Source organism: Triturus cristatus, chromosome 1_2, assembly GCF_964204655.1.
Source record: "Triturus cristatus chromosome 1_2, aTriCri1.1, whole genome shotgun sequence".
Lineage (NCBI taxonomy): Eukaryota > Metazoa > Chordata > Amphibia > Caudata > Salamandridae > Triturus > Triturus cristatus.
The window spans coordinates 397115475-397131282 of NC_140580.1; the positions used below are offsets into that span (position 1 = coordinate 397115475).

At 40.1% G+C, this 15808-nt stretch overlaps 1 protein-coding gene across 2 annotated transcripts in view; it reads right to left on the minus strand.

Annotated features, from left to right (window-relative positions):
* Positions 1–258: 258 nt before the first annotated feature.
* Positions 259–15808, minus strand: part of ASAH2 (N-acylsphingosine amidohydrolase 2) — a 323355-nt gene continuing 307805 nt past the window's right edge. For both annotated transcript variants that reach the window (XM_085605439.1, XM_085605430.1), the window contains one exon: positions 259–1460. In XM_085605439.1, the coding sequence (XP_085461565.1) occupies positions 1286–1460 (175 nt within the window). In that variant the 3' untranslated portion in view covers positions 259–1285. The remainder of the gene's footprint in view (positions 1461–15808) is intronic.

Here is a 15808-nt window from a genome sequence, read left to right on the forward strand (position 1 = left end):
ATAAACAAAGAAATAAAGGAATGAAAAAATGGAAATGGTTCGGCAAATAAGATTAATTCCATTAGCAACCAGGCAGCCCAAAAGCAAAAGATAGTTCAAAAATCAATCAGTATAGCATCCGGGTCTCGGGTAGGAAAAATCAGAATGGTGTTGTCTCTCCTTTTGCAGTCCTGTTCCCACAGGAATATTTTTCTGTGAAGGTTGAAGAAATATTCAGGAATGTCGGGGTGTACACATGAACAGGACAAATAAAGCAACTTTTCACCAGTAGAACATGAACCACTGTATTAAGTCAGGGGATAGGTCTGCCTTAGAAAAAAGCATTTTGAAAAGGCCTTTAAGTCAGCACCACATGTTTATATGAAATAAGTTCTAACCCAACATCAGCTATAATGAAACTAAATCAATTAAAATAAATTATATATAGAACTTTCACAAATCAATCAATAGCTAATGTTAGAAACCCCCTACTGCCATAATTTTACCCAACATTCATATAAGTGCATATTTTTCTACATTTGTATTACAAAAATCGCTTTTATATTTTCATAAACTATTGAAGCTCTTGTATTACCAAACTTTCAAGCTTGTACTTCACTTCTACACATTTTTGCACCAACGTTTCTAACTGGTGCGTTCTCAGCAGAAAGCAATTGAAACACTAGGCCACTTAACTTTGCATCAAAATTCCATCCGTATACATTATTAAGCAACAATGTTATTAGTGCAACTTCATTTATATGTATTAGTATTGTCTTGTATATATGTTTTCTTCATCTTCACATTTTAAAGCACGGTTTTATGGTTTCTTCTATTACTCTTGTCTCAGTGTCATGTGTCACTGTGTCTAACGCTTACAAAGTGCACTTTCAACTTTTCGTCCTTTAGTTTGCAAATGTGTCTCATGGTTTTCGATTTTTATAATCGTGCTGCATCTTTAATATAAACATATTGAAAGCCTTCCTACGACATTTATGAAGGGAAAAAACAGATTCTTTTGGCCTGTACAAGTATTTGTCTCTTTCAAACCTTGTCTCTATCTGTACACAGTCTTATAAATTAAACTCTTTCAATATAACTTGGGCTGCTCATTTTTATTTCTTTTAATCTAGGTTATTGTTCTATAATGTACAACAAATTCTTACAGCAATGATAAAATGTTCATCAATGGAACTAGCATGGCTCCAGAAGTATCTTCAGTGTTTGTTGACTGTTTTTAGTTTCAACTTAAAAGCATCAAACCACGCAGCAATGAGGGAAAGCAGAGCAAACCACATACTGCAAACTAGGGAGTAACTGTAAAATTGGAAGAAACGCCTTCAAATGGAATAATCGGGTTCGACACTGCCTTGCGGTGCCCAAAGTAGGATATTCTGTAGGTACCAGGGTCACTGGAGTTTGTGATGTGCCATTCAACCGTAGCATTGCTGTGACCTCCGCTTCCTTTAAGCCAGTAAAATCTGGTGATGAAATAAAATCATTAGAATAACCACCTCAACACTCACATCTACGTACAGATTAGTACATTTTATATCGTACAGCAACTATTTCAGAAGTTGCCCTCATTTTTGGGATATACAAAACTCCTCAGAATGACGCTTATTTATCTATGAAAATTGTAGATTCAAGATTTAAAAAGAAATATACATGTGTAAAACATTTACTGTTTTTTACCCACATAGATAACGTCCTCTATCTCTTCGCCTGCAACAAAAAATTATTGCTTTCTGTATGTATACAGTGCATGTGTTAGATTAAGAATATAATGTATGATGAATGAATGCAGTTTTCAAATGTAAAATACTCCCTTATGAATTGCAATACAAACACTCTCTAGGAGGTGGAAAAATACACCAAACAGCCAGTACCATTACTTAAGAAAGTAAAACTCACCCGGTGGAGACAAAGCCGATCTATGTATATTTTACAGAATTGGTAACAATACATTTTGTGCCGTAAAGCCAGACATAGTAAAACATTATCAGCATCATCGTCATTTAGGGGCTTCTAGGAAAAGAATTTCCGACTCTTGATATTCCCCGTATTACCCCAAAAAGCATCTTTGTGATCCCTGACTCAAAGGTTAAAAGGCAGTGTCAAGAACAGAAGGTATAGAGGGGTCTCAGGCAATGTTTGTGTTTTTGTAGTTCTCGTACCTTGTGTCCATCCCTAGTCCCTCAACAACAAAAAGAAAGTTATGGAAGAAGATGTGGTCTATTGGCTAGTGCTCCCAGCTCTGGAACATGGCAAACCAAGTACGAACCCTGACTTTCGCTCAACATCCTGTGATTCTGAGCAATTAATTTAAACTCCCTGGGGCATATCAGCAACAACCGGCGATGATTATCGCTATGCGCACTTAGCGCTAGGATAATTATCGCCGGCTATCGCTGGTTGATATCGCCGAGATAGCGTGCTATCAGCAACACTTATCTCGATTGCGATAAATGAACCAGCGATAGTTGCAGAAAGGTGCGATTATCGCTGGAAATCCAGCGATAAACGCACAGGGACAGAGGTTACCTTTTTGATAGGGCTGGGTGGTCTGATCCCTATAATCCACCACCCATTGGCTAACATTGTTTAGTCAAAGGAAAAGCAGGCGTAAAGAAATCATTGCTGCACAGGTTAGCCTGCAGGTTGATAATAGGAGTAATGTCGCTTAGCGATATTTTCCTAGAAAAATCTCTGTGTTACGCCCACTTTGCATCTCATTAGCGATGCAAAACTGGGCGTTGTTGTAACAGGCGCTAAGTCAGCAAAACACGCGATAGCGTATCTTTGCTGATAAGACGATGAAATTATCGCCGCTTTTTGCTCGAAAACGGACGCCAAAGCGGCAATAATTTCATAGCGCCGCCTTGATGATATGCCCCTCAGTACCTAAAAAGGAAAAGAACACGTAACATAATCTGGTATTGTTGTAAATGTGCTCTAATGTCCCTGTACAAAAGTTTTTGATATAAAAAATTACAAATACCAAAAAGGTTTTTGAGATGCTAAGACAAGGTGTGAGTAAACCAACTACTAGCACTTTTCCTTGAACCTCAGTAGATTCTTATTGGATGCTGAGAGGCTAAGAGAATAGTAGGAGTTATCCTTCTCAGCAAATCACTTGAGGAAAAAATAAAAACCTTCCTGGCTACTGTGCCACAGAGAGAATAGCGACCAAAGTCATGTGCAGCTTAAAGGTAAGGTAAGTTTCTACAGCTGCGGAGTGGCAGCAACCCTAAGTTTAGCTCCTGTGGGGAAGCTTGGGCACAGAACGTATGCACACATATCCAGGCATGCGAATAAGAGAGGAAACTAGGTACATCTTTCCTCATTTGGAGAATGCAAAAATGTAGGCCGAACTTCTCACTTGCTATCATTTTGAGTAGATGTACAACTGTGAGATGAGAAGAGCATTTTATATACATATTAGGAAAGTAGAGGCGCTGTCATTTCCTTAATTATTTAAGAAAGAGCCGCCAGCAAACGCAGATATGTGCTACTTTCAAACAAATTCCTTGGTCCACCTTATATTGCTAAAATTATGGAATAAATATGTAGTGAAACAACTAAACCACCTTAAGTTTGATGTGACATGTAGGTGAAAATGCCAATAAAGATATCCAATTTTAAACTCAAAAAGCAATGAAATTCACCATGTATATTAAGCTAAAGTAACTATAACTTGCGCCCTGGCCATGCACAGTGATGTCATCAATTATGTAATTTGAGATGTCATCAGTGATGGTTTCAATAATTTCATAGAACGTCATGATAAAAGTAATATGTGAGGTCATAAGAAGTTCATTCGTAGTTTAAAATTTTCCATTTTTACAAACATTTTCACCTAACTATAACGTAACGTTAGCCTTTAGTTTTTTTAGTGAATTTCTGAGGTTTCATTTTAAAGTAAAGTAAGATATTAGCATACCTAAATATCACATCACTTTGACCTTTGGATTTTTCACAGAATTACTTGGGTATTTCTTATCTAAAGTAAGATATTATTGCCATACTCAACACCCCACTAGCAACCACCCGCCAGCCGCACACAGGCTTTGGCCGTGCATGGCATGGGATTGGCCACGGGGCCTGGCCTGTAGCCACGCCCCCCACCTAAGCCACTCAGGCAGCAAACTCACTACAGACACCCATGCCAAATTCAATTTTTTTAAATTCTATCTCTGTTCTTACGGGAGTTACGCAGACCTCTTGTACTCTTGATTTTCTTAAAGGCACAGGGGGCTGCACTGAATCTTGTGGGATTGAAGGGCCAGTCAAAAAGGTTTTTTTTTTTTTTACACCAGGGGGTGTCCCTCTGAGTCACCCCCCAAAAGTGCTTGGGGGCAAGAGAATCTCTACACTGCCTATATCAAATCCTTAAATAGTTCAAAATTTCAGGATTTAGAGACCCAGTCTTGCAATAGTGGCTGCAACATTTCTATTTGTGTTGCAACCAGCCAATCAGACTACTGCTTTCGCGAGATGTCTGATAACAAAAATAAGCCCTCTTGGCTAATTGGTTCGCTCTAGTTTTTGATTTCGAGCAACAGGGGGCATTCTGAGAACCGGACCATCCAGATATCTATACATTTCAAATCTAAATTAATTAATAACTACTGGGTGGATTTACATCAAATCACTTTTATGCAAGGAGCTGATGGTGATTTTTTTTGGAAAGTTTCGTGAAGATTTGTCAAACAGCACCAAAGGTATTAACACAACAAAAAATTTCTTTCTATGGAAAGTCTGTCCTAATTGCATCTACACAGTGGCACATTGCACTACACTATGTAACACACACACACACACATATATATATATATATATATATATATATATATATATATATATATATATATACATATATAACTGTAACTCCTCTCTCACACTCGCTTCACCGCCGAAGACAGGAGCTCGGACTGCAATTTGGTGCTGTAAGTGTTATTTTATTGTCTGCTCCAACAAAGCACAGCCATGACGCGTTTCGAGCCCAAAGGCCCTTTATCACATATATATAGTCACAGAAAAAAACATAGGTTTCCGGGGTGTTATAGTTAGCTGGACATTTCACTTGTACAAAACCGTTGAAATTCCACCGTTATAGTTAGTTCAGCTAACTATAACTCGGGTGCCCGCAATGCACTGATGATGACGTCACATATTACATCACTCATGACATGGTCAGTGACATCACTCATGACATCACTGATGACATCTCAAATGACATCACTGATGACATCATCCAGTGAATGTGTCTTTCTGAAAATTAAATATTTTTTATATATGTATATCTGAAGGTCGATGGAAGAATAAATGGGTAAATATATCTAAATGGATGTTTTTTTTGTAAAATTGTTTGTTTAACTGACTGATTAAGTGCATCTTAGTGAATACATGGGTTAGCGAGTAATGTTTAAATATGTAAATATCTGTATCAGTCTCTCACTTTTGAGTATCAGTATGAGTGTCTGAGTGTCTGTATTGTTCGGTGGGGTATTACTTAGCGCATAGATGCATGAATGAGTGACTCACTGTATGTGTTGAAGACAGCATGTGTGCAGGGCTGTATGGGTGGATGAGTGTGTGTATGGGTGTGTTAGTGAGTGAATGACTGTCTCAATAGTGTCTTTATGAGTAAGGACATATGTTTTAAACTAGTATATGTGAGTATTGGTGTATATAAGTGAGTATATGTGAGAGTGAGAGATTAGAAGAGTTCCTGTATAAATAATGATGTGTTTCTATAAGTGATTGTTTAACCCCTTCAGCGCGGCGCGGATTGCCGCGACGTGCTGAAGGTTCCGTGCGCGGGCGGGGCCGTGACGGAGCGGTTCCATCATGCGCACAGCGCAACCGATTCGCATGATGGAACCGATGCGTCACTCGCATCAAAGGGGTTAAGAGAGTAAGTATGTGTACGTTTCTGTAGAAGTAAGTGTAGTGGTGTGTGTATAACTGTATATGCAAGTAAATGGATGGTTGATTCTTTATTAGCATGAGTGACTATGTGTGTGAGTAACTCTATGAATGAGTGGCGGTGTGTAACAGGATGTATAGGTTTATGAGTACATATGAAGAGTGAGTACATGTATGAGTGACTATATAGGACTGTTGGTGAATGAGTGGATGTGTATGTAGATCTTTGAATTACTGAATAGGTTGTTGTAACTGGTATTGGTATGTCTATTTTTTTGAAAATTGTTGTTTCTATTTTTGAATGTGTGTATCAAAGATTATATTAGGGTGAGAGGAGGTCTGCCACTCTATCACAAGGATGATGTCATCAGTGATGTCATCAGTGATGTCATTTGAGATGTCATCAGTGATGTCATGAGTGATGTCACTGACCATGTCATGAGAGATGTAATATGTGACGTCATCATCAGTGCATTGCGGGCGCGCGAGTTATAGTTAGCTGAACTAACTATAACGGTGGAATTTCAATGGTTTTGTACGAGTGATATGTCCAGCTAACTATAACACCCCTGAAACCTATGTTTTTTTTCTGTGAATTTCTAAGGTTTTTTAAATGCTAATTTCTAAATATAACGTGCCTGAAACCTATGGTTTTTTAAGTGAATTTCAAAGGTTTTTTAAATGCTAATTTCTAACTTTTACGTAACTGAAACCTATGGTTTAAGTGAATTTCAAAGCTTTTTTAAATGCTAGTTCCTAACTATGCCTATATGTGAAGGACATGTGAAGAAAGAAGAAAAAACACACAGAAAGAAGAAAAAGAAATGCAGAAAGAGGCAACAGAAGTCCTCAAAGACAAAGAAAAGTGCAGAAAGAACAAACAGAGGAGCAGAAAGTGTCTTTGTTGCAAAATCATCCTGTACCCTCAGCTTTTTCAGATGGGTACTGGTGGTAACTGACTCCGACTAACCAGTCCTAGAGCCAGTGCTATGTTAAAAGACACTTAGAATACAGTTACAACATCTACATACACTAGGGAACACTATGCATTGGGGTGCCTCTGTTATTAGCATGACCTCCTCTGTAAGCCCCATGTATATATTAGGGCAGGGGGATTAAAACTACCTCTTAAAACGCACCACAGGGCGCCTTTGCACACTGGTGAAGGGAGGGGGGGCTGAGCTGATGTGTGCAAACACGCCCTATGGCCGTTTTACTTTGGGGGATAAAGTCCCTTTGAATCCAGAGTGTCCCTTGGGTACAACTAGCCCATCCGGTATCTCTAGTTAGCACCACAGAGCTGCGTTCCAGAGAAAATGGGCACGGCCTGGACCACCTCTCTGCAACACAGCACAGTGGCGCTTACTGGAAGCACCTGGTGGACTAGTTGGTCCCCATGGGCCCTCAGGATTGAAGGGGAATTATTTCCCCAATTTCCCCACCAGGTACCTCCAGTATGCGCCAGAGAGCTGCACTGCAGAGAGGTGTTCAGAGGCCACGCCCCTTTTTACAACACTCTGCAACGCAGCTCCGTGGCGCTTACTGGAGGTACCTGGTGGGCTAGTTGGCCCCCAGGGACCCTCCAGATTGAAGAGGAATTAATCCCTGAACTTAAAATGCGCCACAGGGCGTGTTTGTACACATATCACCTCAGGCCCCGCCCCCTCCCTTCACCACTGTGCAAACGCGCCTGTGGCGCATTTTAGGTTGGGGGATTACCCCCCTTGAATCCTGAGGGTCCCTGGGGTGCAACTAGCCCACCAGCTACCTCCATTAAGCGCCACAGAGCTGCGTTGCAGAGAGGTGTAAAAAGGGACATGGCCTCAGAACACCTCTCTGCAACGCAGCCCCCTGGCACATACTGGAGGTTCCTGGTGGGCTAGTTGGCCCCCAGGGACCCCCAGTATTCAAGGGAAATTCGTTCCCCATCCGCAAACACGCCAGGGGGCGCGTTTGCAGAGTTTTGAAAGGAGGGGGCGTGGCCTCCAGCGCAATGCCGGTATTTCTTTTTTTGTTTTTTAAGAAGGGAGGGCTGCATAGCCCCCCTTCTTTTTCTCATTGGGCCTGCCCCCTAATTTGTTTTTAAAAAATAAAAAAATTGGGAAGGGGGCTGCGTGGCCCCCCTCCCGAGGCCTTAATCAGCCACGGGGACCCCATCCCCCGGGGCATGGCCTTTTTTTTTTTTTTTTTGGGAGGAGGGCATCGTTGTCCCCCTCCTCTGGCCACTTAAGGTCCCGGGGACCCCATCCCCCGGGGCTGGCCTTTCTATTTCATTTATTTATAATTTTAAAAATATATATTTTTGGGGAGGGGGCCATGTGGCCCCCCCTCCCGGGCCACTAATAGCCCTGGGGACCCCATCCCCCAGGGCTGGTCCTCATTGTTGGGGGCCATGGGGGGGTCCCCAATTCCCTCACGGTCCCACCGGCTTCCCGCCTCCTACAGGAGCCGGCATTGCTTTTCCACATGGGGAGCTGCTATCATGCAGCTCCCCCTGTGGAAAAGCAATTTGGTTTGAATTTTGAAAGAGAGAGCAGGTTTCCTGCTCTCTCTTTCAAATTCAAACCAAGTTTGCTATTGCTGAACATTTGCGAGGTAGGAGTTCGCAAATAAAATTCAGGCTCGGTCACACGAAGTGTGAAGCACTCACGGGGCAACAGGTTCGTTGGCAGACATTAATTGCGAACTCCTACCTCGCAAATTACAGCACCCGCCATAAGAGTTCAGCAGTATGGTGGGACCTTGGAGCCTGTGATTTCTTACCTGCTTGAACCGCTGCTGCGTTGTGTGTACCGTCGACCAACTAGGTTGCGAGCTATACAAGCCCAAGGACGCTGAGCTATTTGACCGACGCCTGCGGTCACATTACAGATGCACCAGCTGGCGAGGGGGACATGGTGCTTGACCCCGGGGGCCAAGGGGGCGTGGCATTACAGATCATGGCATTTGCGGTAGAGAAGTGCAAGCAGTCATGCCAAGAAATGTCTGCCAACGAACTTGTTGCCCCGTGAGTGCTTCGCACTTCGTGTGACCGAGCCTGAATTTTAATTGCGAACTCATACCTCGCAAATTACAGCACCTGCCATAAGAGTTCAGCAGTATGGTGGGACCTTGGAGCCTGTGATTTCTTACCTGCTTGAACCGCTGCTGCGTTGTGTGTACCGTCGACCAACTAGGTTGCGGGCTATACAAGCCTGAGGACGCCGAGCCATTTGACCGACGCCTGCGGTCACATTACAGATGCACCAGCTGGCGAGGGGGAAATGGTGCTTGACCCCGGGGGCCAAGGGGGCGTGGCATTACAGATCATGGCATTTGCGGAAGAGAAGTGCAAGCAGTCATGCCATTGGCCCGGGAACATCCAATGAGGATTGAGAATATTGTATTTCAACCAATGAACAGACTGGGACTATACAACATTTCTTGTAACTGATGAAGGCATCACGCCGAAACGCGTCTTATTAAGGAAAGGTCTGCCAACGAACCTGTTGCCCCGTGAGTACTTCACACTTCATGTGACCGAGCCCGAATATATATATATAGGCATGTGATCAAGGCCATCTGGTGGCCGAAACGCGTAATGGCGTGCTGTGTGGGTGCTGACTTTCATTAAAGACCTTTGAAGCACGAGCTGGTGTCCGTGTGCTTCTTCCTCGCCGACTGGAAGTGGGAGACAGCCTTTCTGGACTTTATATATATATATATATATCAAGCACGATCCAGCATTAATCCGTTGAACGAAAAGAGCAGGAACGGACCACCACACAGCCAAGTCTTTTTTCAAATTCAAATTCAAGTGCTTTATTCCATACTTTCAGCCAGCATGACGCGTTTCGACCGGGGAACCCGGTCTTGATCACATGACATGCCCCGATCACCCACGTGTTTAAATACAGGTATAGTTGAACATTAGCCCCTCCCACGAGTGAATAGAGACAACAGACTAAAAACTCTCGAAATTTCTTATTTCATAGTCGCTGCTATGTGTACACATTTAATCCAATATATATTTTTTGCAATTACAGGAATAGATGTGTAAATATAAACAATTATAAATATAATTATAAACATAATAGTTTTTAAGTCTTTAAGTCATAGTGGGCAAGTGCCCATAGTTCAACATTTATATATTTGTTTGTATCAGAAAGGAAGCACAAATATGCATATTTATAAACCAAAACAAATATAAATGTAATAACAATTGTGTTATAATTGGCAAGTGCCCAATATTTAACATTTGTATCTTTGTCTGTACACAGGAAGGGGAGCATGTATATTTGTATACCCGCATTCACTTTTTGATTATTTTATGTATATATATACACGTGATATTCCAAAATTATATCTTTGTAAAAGTGCAAGTAGAATAAATTCTAAGAACTAATGTTCTGTGAAAATAAACTTTCTTTTGGTACTTAAGAGGTATGCTGCATAGATCCGCAAATGAATACTAATTCATTGTGAATTCTAATTTTTTACTTCTTTCTCTCTTAATTGCTTTTCTGATATAAAGTGCTAAGTGCAGAAACAATAATTATCTAAGTGCAACACATTAAGAGTTTCCTCATTGGGGTTTAGCATTAATACTGAGATACCAGTGATTAAATTTATAACTGATTGTTTCAGTGAAAATCATGTCTCATGTTCAGTTTCGCTAATTCTTTTAAAGCTCCTTAACAGTACAGTGCATGAAAATGGTAATTAAATAAGGATAAAAAACCGTGTGCAAACAGCAATTAACAAAGCCACCCACCTCATAAATACCAGATAAAAACCAGTAAAAACAAGTAAAACTAGTTAAAATCCAATAAAATGAAGATCGTAGCTCATATAAAAATCATCCTTACACGATTAAAATATCAATCCTAAAAACCATTGTCATAAATAATTGTTAATAGACTTCTAATTCTTTGATCAGGTGATTTGCAGCAGGTTTGAAATACAATGTTCAAAGACCAAACTTTTGCCCTCTCGCGAAGTCCTTAAATAAAATTGTACAAGAGATACGCCATAAAATATCTACAGGAAGTTATGCAGGTCTTCCCCAGTGTTTAAACCGTTTGGCATTTTAGTGTCTAATTGAACTATATACTGGCTTTCTAATCTGCGTAATTGCTTCTCTCTATTACCACCCCTGATGGATTTCGGTACGGCATCTATGACAAAATATTTAAGGTCATTTAAATTGTTCTGATGCACTAATTTAAAATGTCGGGCCACAGGGTAGTTGGAATCGGAGTTGACAATAGCCCGTAAATGCTGAAGAATGCGGTTAAAAACTTGGAGTTTTGTACTGCCCACATATTTTAATTGACAAGTGCATTCCAGGAAATAGACCGCATAATCAGTTTTACATGTAAACTGCCCTTTAATTTTACATGTATTTGTGGAGAAAGCGTCTAAAAACTCCGTTTTATTAATGCCAAATTTGCAAGCCCTGCACGAGCTGCATTTGTAAAAACCTGTCTTATTAGTTAACCAGTTTGTTTTTTCTTTTTGTACTTCTGGACTAGTCTTTACAAGTGCATCCCTCATAGAGGGTGCTCTTCTAAATGTAATAGATGGTGAATCCTGTATTTCTGATGATAATGAAATGTCAGATTTTAAAATAGGCCAATTTCTTGTAATAATACCTCTGAACCGTTTATGATGACAACTATACATGGTTATTAATCTGACCAATGATTTTTCTTTATTGGATTCATCATTGGTGCTCAAAGCAATCACATCTTTTTCAATGTTTGTTGTTGTGTCTGGAGGGCTTTGTATTTGGCTAAAGCAGTTTTAAGATCATGCATTTTATAACCTCTTGCTAAGAATCTCTCTACTGAGCCATTTAGGCAAATAGTTAAGTCTTGTTCATTACTGCAAATTCTTTTAATTCTAAGAAATTCCCCATAGGGAATACTTTTGATCAAATGTCCAGGGTGGGTGCTGCTAGCATGGAGAATCGAGTTCCCCGCAGTTGTTTTTCTATGTAATGTTGTGCATATAATATTGTTAGTAATATATATCTCAACATCCAGGAACTCTACTCTCTCTTTGCTAATATTTGCTGTAATATATATATATATATATATATATATATATATATATATATATATATATATATATATATATATATCCAAATCACAAGGTAGCCCCAAAGGAAGAAGCCTCGAGGTAAGTAAAATGCTCCATACTTTATTGAAGGCAGCTGCATACAGGGAACAGGCAGGTAACTGTCATCAGAATCACGTCAGCCAGACCGGTTTCGGGAATCCTTTCCCTTCTTCAATGGCGTTCTGTTGATAGAAGGCAGATTTCTCTCGTGCACTTTTATTTTTGTAGAGCCCGCCCCAGTGGGCGTGGCCGTATTCACAGCCTTCTGGTTCTCGTAGTGTCACGATATTCTTCTCAAGTGAGTCTGTCTTACTCAATCAGCAGAAAAATACAACGACATAACACCCCTGTGGGTTGATGTTCAGTCCTGCTGAAAACACCTGATGTCTTGTTCAGTTGCCTTTGGAGATTACCTCCCGTATGCACATGGCACCATTGTGGCGTCATCACGGGTCCGTGCTCTGCTACGGCGGGCTTCCTCCGCGGCTGGGCTCAGCCGCTAATATCCATATATATCCATATAAGGGGCAAATGCCCAATCATTGTGTATGTACCCTATGCCCCGGGATATGTTCCCCTCTAATGATGTGGATTCTTAAATAGACATTGTTGGCAGAAAGAGAAATTGCTATGACGAGTTGAGGATTTGCTCTTGCTTTAAATCCTAAATATATTTATTGTCAATATATGTCCAAACATATGAATTGATCATGCTTAGGCATTTGCCTTTAATGATTGGTGCCTGCCAATTTACCGATATAAGCACTTTGTACATACACAATGATTGGGCACTTGCCCCTTATATGGAGGATATTTTGGGTACATTACCAATATCAACCTAAACAATTACCTTCTATTAATTGGAAGAAGGAAATAGAATGTGCAATATCTAGGCTTATGTTGAATAGGCACTTGCCCGTCATATGGACGACATTTTGGGTACATTACCCACATATAAGCAAATATTTGCCTTCAATGAACAGGAAATTGAAAGTGTAATATGTTGGGTTCATTTAATTTGCAAAATTGTAATTTGATTATGAACTTATTTTCCACATGTTATTGTGAAAGAAAAATTATCGTTGATGTTACGAATTTTGTTTGAACCTTACCGCACACACAATGTTTCCTCTATGTCTATTAACAACGACAAGTATTTCTAGGGGAATTTGGGCACAGGTCATCAACTTGACAAAGGCTTCGCCGAAACGCGTAGTTCTGTTTGTTTAACACAATAAAATTCTTATTGTGTTGTCCTTTGGTGTGTCGCTGGATTATTTAGTGGGAATTCTCGGATCTTATCCTTGTGGAAAATATTTAAAGCGGAGTTGCGACCGCTGCTGGCACCGGCGTCGAGAGGAGGGAGAGCGGTGATTTCGCAACGATTCCCTGGAAACATATATATATATATATATATATATATATATATATATATATATATATATATATATATATATATATATATTCAGTGAAAAAACCATAGGTTTCACACATGTTATAGTTAGCTGGACATTTTACTCGTAAAAAACCAATGAAATTGCCCGGTTATAGTTAGTTCAGCTAACTATAACTCGCGCGCCCGCAATGCACTGCTGATGACGTCACATATTACATCACTCATGACATGGTCAGTGACATCACTCATGACATCACTGATGACATCTCAAATGACATCACTGATGACATCACTGATGACATCATCCAGTGAATGTGGGTTTTTCTGAAAATTAAATATGTTTTATATATGTATATCTCAAGGTCGATGGAAGAATAAATGGGTATATAAGTGTCTAAATGGATGATTTGTTTTTGAAAAATTGATTGTTTAACTGACTGATTAAGTGTATCATAGTGAATACATGGCTTAGTGAGTAATGTTTAAATATGTATATATCTGTATCAGTCTCTCACTTTGTGTATAAGTGGCTGCATGGGTTGGTGAGTAGCTACATGGGTGTCTATATAGGTTATTAGTTGGTTTTTTGAGTATCAGTCTGAGTGTCTGCATGGTTCGGTGGGGGGTATTACGTAGTGCATAGGTGCATGAATGAGTGACTCACTGTTTGTATGTGTTGAACAGAGCATGTGTGCAGGACTGCATGGGTGGATGAGTGTGTGTATGGGTGTGTTAGTGAGTGAATGACTGTCTCAATAGTGTCTTTATGAGTAACTACATATGTTTAAAACTAGTATATGTGACTATTGGTGTATATATGTGAGTATATGTGAGAGTGAGAGATTGAAAGAGTTCCTGTATGAATAAGTATGTGTTTCTATAAGTGATTGTTTAAAAGACTAAGTATGTGTAAGTTTCCGTAGAAGTAAGTGTGGTGGTGTGTGTATAACTGTATATGCAAGTAAATGTATGTTTGATTCTTTATTAGCATGAGTGACTATGTGTGTGAGTTGCTCTATGGATGAGTGGCATTGTGTAACAGGATGTATAGGTGTATGAGTACATATGATGAGTGAGTACATGTATGAGTGACTGTATTGGACTGTTGGTGAATGAGTGGATGTGTATGTGGATCTTAGAATTACTGAAGAGGTTGTTGTAACTGTTATTGGTATGTCCATTGTTTTTTAATTTTTAGTCTCTATTTTTGAATGTGTGTGTCAAAGGTTATATTAGGGGAAGAGGAGGTCTGCCACTCTATCACAAGGATGATGTCATCAGTGATGTCATCAGTGATGTCATTTGAGATGTCATCAGTGATGTCATGAGTGATGTCACTGACCATGTCATGAGTGATGTAATATGTGACGTCATCAGCAGTGCATTGCGGGCGCGCGAGTTATAGTTAGCTGAACTAACTATAACGGGGCAATTTCATTGGTTTTTTACGAGTAAAATGTCCAGCTAACTATAACATGTGTGAAACCTATGGTTTTTTCACAGAATTTCTAAGGTTTTTTAAATGCTAATTCCTAACTATAACGTGTGTGAAACCTATGGTTTTTTCACTGAATTTCTAAGGTTTTTTAAATGCTAATTCCTAACTATAACGTATGTGAAACCCATGGTTTTTTCAGTGAATTTGCAAGGTTTTTTAAATGCTAATTTTTTTTTTTTTCTTCTATTTTTTCTAACATATTTTTAATTTAATTATCTTACCTTTTATAAAGACTATGATTAAATTTTTTAAATTCTTTAATATGTTTTTTTTAATATATTTTTTAAAATAAACATGTAAAATTTATTTGCAGTACTTTTTTTTTTTTTTTATTTATTTTTTTAGTACGCGTACCGTAAGCTCACGGTAAGCGTACGGTTTACGCAACGTCCGTAATCTATCTACGCTGCTTGCGTATAGTTACGCACTTTGCGTAGCCGCGCGTACTGCGCGTGGGACGCGTGCGCGCTTACGCCACACGCGCACGTTACGCGGAAGTGTCGGGTAGTGACTGTTATGCGCATGTGCGCAAGCGCGTGTCTTTTTTACGCGCATGCGCACTTTTGCCGTAAGCGTACCGTAAGCGTACGGTAGGTCATGTGATCTTGAAACACAACTTTTGATTGGTTGAAACTACTTTCAGTTCTAGAACTCTCCTACACCACACCCATTCCCCTCATTTCTGCTTGTGATCCCTTGGGAGAAGGAGCTGGTTTGTCTTTGGGATACGATGGCAGAACAGCAGAGCCCTTCTGAGAGTGAGGCTAGCACCAGCAGCACTGTCTTGAGGCAGAGAGCGAGGAAACAAAAGCCCTCTTATGTATGGGATTATTTTACTTTTCCTGAAGGCCAGCAAAAGGTGAATGCACCCTTAGTTACTTGCAGGCTGTGTGAGCGTGTAC